Raw genomic sequence first — 5,433 nt, 5'->3', positions numbered from 1 at the left:
AATGACAATGACAATGACAATGACAATGACAATGACAATGACAATGACAATGACAATGACAATGACAATGACAATGACAATGACAATGACAATGACAATGACAATGACAATGACAATGACAATGACAATGACAATGACAATGACAATGACAATGACAATGACAATGACAATGTATAACAAACGCTAAGCTTAAGCTTTTCTGTTCTCATCTGCAATATTTTAAGGAGCTTTTCCATGTTTATTCCATTCCAACTCTCCTCTCACGCTTTGCTTTGGGCGTATTGCATACTTTCAGGTAGCCAAAGCCAAAAGTGTTAAATGGAAAACAATAATAACACTATGAGAGATGGTGGGGGTGGACTAGGGAGGGTTGGGCTGGTTGCCCTCTGGACAAGCCCATTAAATTGTAACTGTTTGGTGCTGGAGCCGCGGCTCAGTGGACAAAATATGCGGCAAGGACAATAAATTAATGCGATTTATTGCAGCGATAAGCGCCGAATGAAACTGTAAACGAATACGGCCTCAGGGGAGGGCGCCGAGTGGGTTGGCAGGGGTGGCGAGGGTGGCCGGCCGTGGCGTCTTCATGTGTGGGCTTGCCCACAGATAAGACTCGCATGGGTGGCATGCAAAAATGTTGTGCGTGCCGTACCGTTCGTCAAGTGACTTGAAATTAACGATGCCACGCCCCTTGCCAGACGGCAGCGCCCACACGCTGCTAAGCAGTGCTCGTCGTACTTCACATTTAATTAGGGCTCAATGCGCATTAAGAAAATGCCCCAAAAGTGCCCCGAGGCACGCCCCTTCTGTCTGCCTCACATCCATGGCGCCCCCCCTCTTTGGCTTTGCATCCGCATCAAAATGCCTTTTTAATTAAAAGAAGAAAAATATAGAAGGACCAGAAAGTTCGTCAAATGATGTGTGAGAAGTCGATAGAGCAGCGGGCGCTAAATCACAAAGCCAAACAGGATAAACAGCAGTGGCGTGACAAGGGTGTTTGGATTAAAACAAAAAATGAAATTTTGAAAAAAACGAAAAAAAAAAACTGAAAACACGTAAAAGGAAATGCAAAAATCCGCGCAATCGTGCAAACGCTTTTCCAAGCGCTGTGAAAATCTTGTGAAAATTTGTTGAGCGTGCAAACTGCTGGTGGTTGGTTTTTGGTTTGGGTTTTGGCCGCTCACCCTCCGTCGCTCTGGGTGTCTGCCGACTGCCGGCTGCCGGCTGCCCGGCAATAATTGCATGAAATGCCCAAAATTTGTGCTGAGTGCCGCACAAAACGGTTTTCTAAGCTGGGGTGTGGGCCAAATAAAGACTGGAAGCTGGTCTGGCCAGACGCTAAGCCGGGACATCGCTGTTGCTGCTGTCGCTTTGGCCAGCCACTAAATCACAACCAAAAGCCGCTGTTAAAACATGAGCCAGCCCCGTAATGGGTGGTTGAGAAACGATGGCACTAAAGCCAGCACCAGCACCAGCAGGAGTTGGATTGGCTTGGTGGTTGCCAAAGGGCTGCTGGTTGCAGCCGCAGCAGCAGCACGACACGTGCAGCACATACAGCCCAGAGCTACGGCAACTGATACGGATATATAGATTTCATTAGGTGATCGCAGCAAGTAGCTCAAAGTGCCCGCTAACCATGGCCGATGCTCATTCATTATTTAATCTTCATCTAAATCTATGAAACCCAATCGATATGCGCAGCTGATACAATAAACAAGCAGAAATAGCCGGAAAATTTGATAGATAAGATTTCAAGGGAGATTTTTATATCATTATTTCAAGGGAGACTTTAATGTGAAAAAAAAAATACCTTTTAGAATTTTCTCTGCTGTCGTAATTAACCTACATCTTTTATTATTATTTATTTCATTATTATTTATTATTTAATTAAAATTTAATTTTATTATTATTCAGTTTATGGGAGTAGAGCAGTTTGAGAAATTTGAATTTTCTTTTCCAATTGAAATTAAACAAAAAGTTGACACTTTTTTATTACTTTTTTAATTATTTTTATATTTTATTTTTAACTTAATGTGAGTTTTATATTATTCAAAAAGTTACAAAATTTTTATTTGACTTTAGTTTTGTTCTGTCTTTGATTTCAAATGCATTAATTTGTAAATTTTTCAATTGATATATTAAATTAATACATATATTTTTTAACTTTAATAAAAAAATATAATTTCAATTTTTTTTATAAAACAAATATATAATAAATTTATATTTTTTTATTTTAAATTTATATATACGAAAAAAATAATTCTAAGTAAGTAAGTATGTGGTCAAATAAAAAGCTTAGTAAGTTTAATATTATTTTTTGTAAAATTGTCACACTTAATTGGAACTAATAACATATTTATAACATTTTATATTTGATCTTCAATAATAATGCTCTTGATCAAAAAATTTAAATTAAAAACAGATTTTAAAATTTAAGAAAAGACTTTTGTATATATTTTATATTTCTATATATATGTAATAATAATAATAAAATAAGTTTTAATCAACGCAGAGATAAACAATTAGTTTGGCTTAGTACAAGTGGAGTAGTGGGAGGAGAAGGAGGACTATGTACACATTGACAGTCCCAGTTAGAGCTCTGAGATAGTGCGTATGTCCACGGCCATTTCCTCGAACTGGACGTCATCGTCGTCGGTGACAAGGCAGGCTGTTGCCTCGGTGTTGGCGTTGCGGTGTCCTCGCAAAATGGAGGCGTTCTTCAGCTTGGCGAAGGTCTTCTGGAAGCTGACAGCCTTCTCGTAGCTGCCGCCGTTGGGCCTCTTCCAGCGGTACGTGATGCTGGCCGCGATCACGATCAGCATAATGGCCAGCATTAGGAACCACATGAAACGTGCCGGACTTGGACCACTTCGCCTGTCGCTCTCGCCCTTGATCTCATCCGGCAGCACGGTCCAGGAAATGACACCACGATGCGATTTTGTGGGATGTGCTGCAAAGAGCAAAATAAAGTGAATAATGAAATTAAATAAAATTGGGGGAATCAAATTAAATTTGAGAAAAATCTTAAATCAAATTAAATTACTTACAAATTTATTTATATAGATTTATATATAAGATAAACATTATTTGAGCTATTTTAAATAGTATCGCATATTAGTATAAAATATTTCCTTTTTTTATATTTATAAAAAATATAAATTAATTTAAATATTTCACATTTTCCTTATTCGAAATATATATAAAATTTAATCTTTATAATAATATTAAATTGAATGCCTTTCTATGCTTTAAATTATTTATAAAAATAAATAATTATCGAACTTAATTATTTAGCTCAAAATTTGATATTAACAAAATTAGTTTTAATTTTCCTGTATTTTTAAGTTATTTATGTACTTTTTTTTAAATTATTTTATTTATAAAAAATAATATTTATTTATACAACTTACCTGATGTTTCAGCTGTCCTAGCAGTGCTAGACGTTGTCGCTGTCGTCGTCGTTGATGCTGCTGTTGTTGTTGTTGTTGTGGTTGTTGTCTTTGTTTTTGCTGCTGCTGCTGTTGTTGTTGTGTATGGCATGTTTGTTGTTGCTGTTGTTGTTGTTGTTCTCTTAGTTGTTGGTCTGCGAGTTGTTGTTGTTGTCGTTGTTGGCTTAGTTGTTGTTGTTGGCGTTGCTTTACGCGTAGTTGTTGTTGTCTTGAGTGTTGTTGGCACTTTCGTTGTCGTTCTAAGCGTTGTTGGCACTCTTCTCGCTGTCGTTGTTGTTGTTGGTTTTGGCGTTGTCTTTTTTTCGGTCGTCGTCGAGACTGTCGTAGGTGTTGCCGTTGTCGAATCCGCGTCAGCTTCAATAAAACATGTCAGGGCATAGTCAGGGCAACAGTTCTCCTGATCAACGCAACCGATATCGCAGCCGCAAGCCTTAATCAATTTGCCATCGGCGCGCACCTCATCATCCAGTGGTGCCGGCTTGGTGCAGCGGTTAGTGCAGTTCATTGTGTCATAGATCACCGGCTCCAAGGTCTCGACCACTGGCGGCTCAGTCGTTGTGGTAAAGGAGCCACCGCCACACAGTTCGCTGCCCGTCATCAGACGCACATCGTCGATGGCGATGTCGCCGAAGTAAGCCGACGAATCGGTCGTTGTGAATATCACTTGAAAATCGCTCGGCATTTCATCAATGGATATTGTATGCTCCAGCCACTGGTTGCCCTGATTGCCCGATATTACGAACTTTGTGTATCTAAATGAGAGAAAAACACAGCACAGACAGAGAGAGAGATAGAGAGAGAGGGAGAGGCAGAGTTAGTATAAACGACTTATCGCAACATCCGCTTTCAACTGTGAGCACTTACTTCTGTCGATACTGCGTCCACATTTGCTCCACACGCAAGTCTTGCGGCTTGACCGAGACCACCAAACCGCCAACCTTCGAGCCGTACATAAAGTAATGAAAGCGGAAACAGCAGGCGGTCTTGAGGCTCAGCTCTCGCGGATAGATGGGCGACACCAGGTGATGCGCGCCGGTTGAGAAGACAGATGTCTCCATCAGCATGTAGTGTCCGCCATAGGAATTCTGCAGGGTGTGATCGTGGCGCGGTCCCGTGCGGTACGAATGAAAGTGACCCACGGTGGCAACACGGCGCCAGGGCTGCACGAGCGAATAGTTCGGCTGCCAGCCGCACAGATCTTCGCTCTCGAAATCACAGGCGTGACTCTGCGTGTGATTGCGATGCCGACAAAAGCCCAGCATGCGATCCCAAGTGCGCCCATTGCAATAGGCCAGACCGTTTCCTGCCACAACATATTCATCATTGCACATGACGACGGCGGCCAAGTTGCGCTGCATCTCGATGCGGCCATTGTCCGGATCGATCGGCTGTATGCAACCAGACTCTGTGTGAAGTTAGAACAGATATCAGAGAAGTGCATAGCTTATGACTGGCACCATTTGACGTCGCGCCTGGTACTTACTGGCACAAAAGGGCCGCTCGCCACTCAGACGTCCGCCTTGGCCACAGGAGAGCATCGAATTGCCCATTAACGTATAGGTGGGCGCGCAGCGGAATCGTAGAAAATTGCGTCGCGGCCAAATGAGTCCATTCTCCAGTTCTTCGGCCTGAGCGCAGCGCCCCTCCACCGCCTGCTGCTGCAGCGCCAGCAGCAGACACAAGGCTAAACCAATATTTGTCCGAGAGTTGTGGAACATTCTAAGTCCGAACTATGACTGAAGTTCAGCTCTCTGGCTCTCTGCTTGCCTGCTCATTGTTATTCGCTTGCTTCTCTTGCTTTGATGATAAGTATAGAGGCTTCAGCGATAAGGCGCGCCGACTTCTATCCAGAGTTTCCGTACTTTAACTTCCACTTCTTCAACGCTCACTCATATTTTCGTTCGATTTTAACATTAAATTGTTCATAATTATTTGTTTATTACTCATTTATTATTTATAAAATTTATTTAAGCTTTCTGAATATACT

General features: G+C 41.6%; 1 protein-coding gene across 1 annotated transcript; it reads right to left on the bottom strand.

Annotated features, from left to right (window-relative positions):
* Window positions 1–2,510: 2,510 nt before the first annotated feature.
* On the bottom strand, window positions 2,511–5,164 carry LOC111602178. Its single transcript, XM_030223339.1, has 4 exons — window positions 4,930–5,164; window positions 4,311–4,851; window positions 3,408–4,198; window positions 2,511–2,947 (listed from the first exon to the last, which is right to left on the bottom strand). Exons 1-4 carry the CDS (start codon window positions 5,162–5,164, stop codon window positions 2,589–2,591), a joined length of 1,926 nt encoding a protein of 641 aa, XP_030079199.1. The 3' UTR covers window positions 2,511–2,588.
* Window positions 5,165–5,433: the final 269 nt, after the last annotated feature.

The sequence above is a fragment of the Drosophila hydei genome, unplaced genomic scaffold, assembly GCF_003285905.1.
Source record: "Drosophila hydei strain 15085-1641.00,03,60 unplaced genomic scaffold, DhydRS2 tig00000172-arrow-pilon, whole genome shotgun sequence".
NCBI lineage: Eukaryota > Metazoa > Arthropoda > Insecta > Diptera > Drosophilidae > Drosophila > Drosophila hydei.
The sequence above is the reverse complement of the archived record's forward strand: the minus strand, read 5'-3'. Positions and strand labels throughout refer to the sequence as shown.

Bases quoted from the DNA above. Each gene is read 5' to 3' on its own strand.
- LOC111602178 (XM_030223339.1), bottom strand. From the start codon at position 5,164: ATGTTCCACAACTCTCGGACAAATATTGGTTTAGCCTTGTGTCTGCTG. The intron at 4,199-4,310 runs GTAAGTGCTCAC...TCTCTCATTTAG, and splicing joins TGGACGCAGTATCGACAGAA to ATACACAAAGTTCGTAATAT. The intron at 2,948-3,407 runs GTAAGTTGTATA...TGCTCTTTGCAG, and splicing joins TAGGACAGCTGAAACATCAG to CACATCCCACAAAATCGCAT.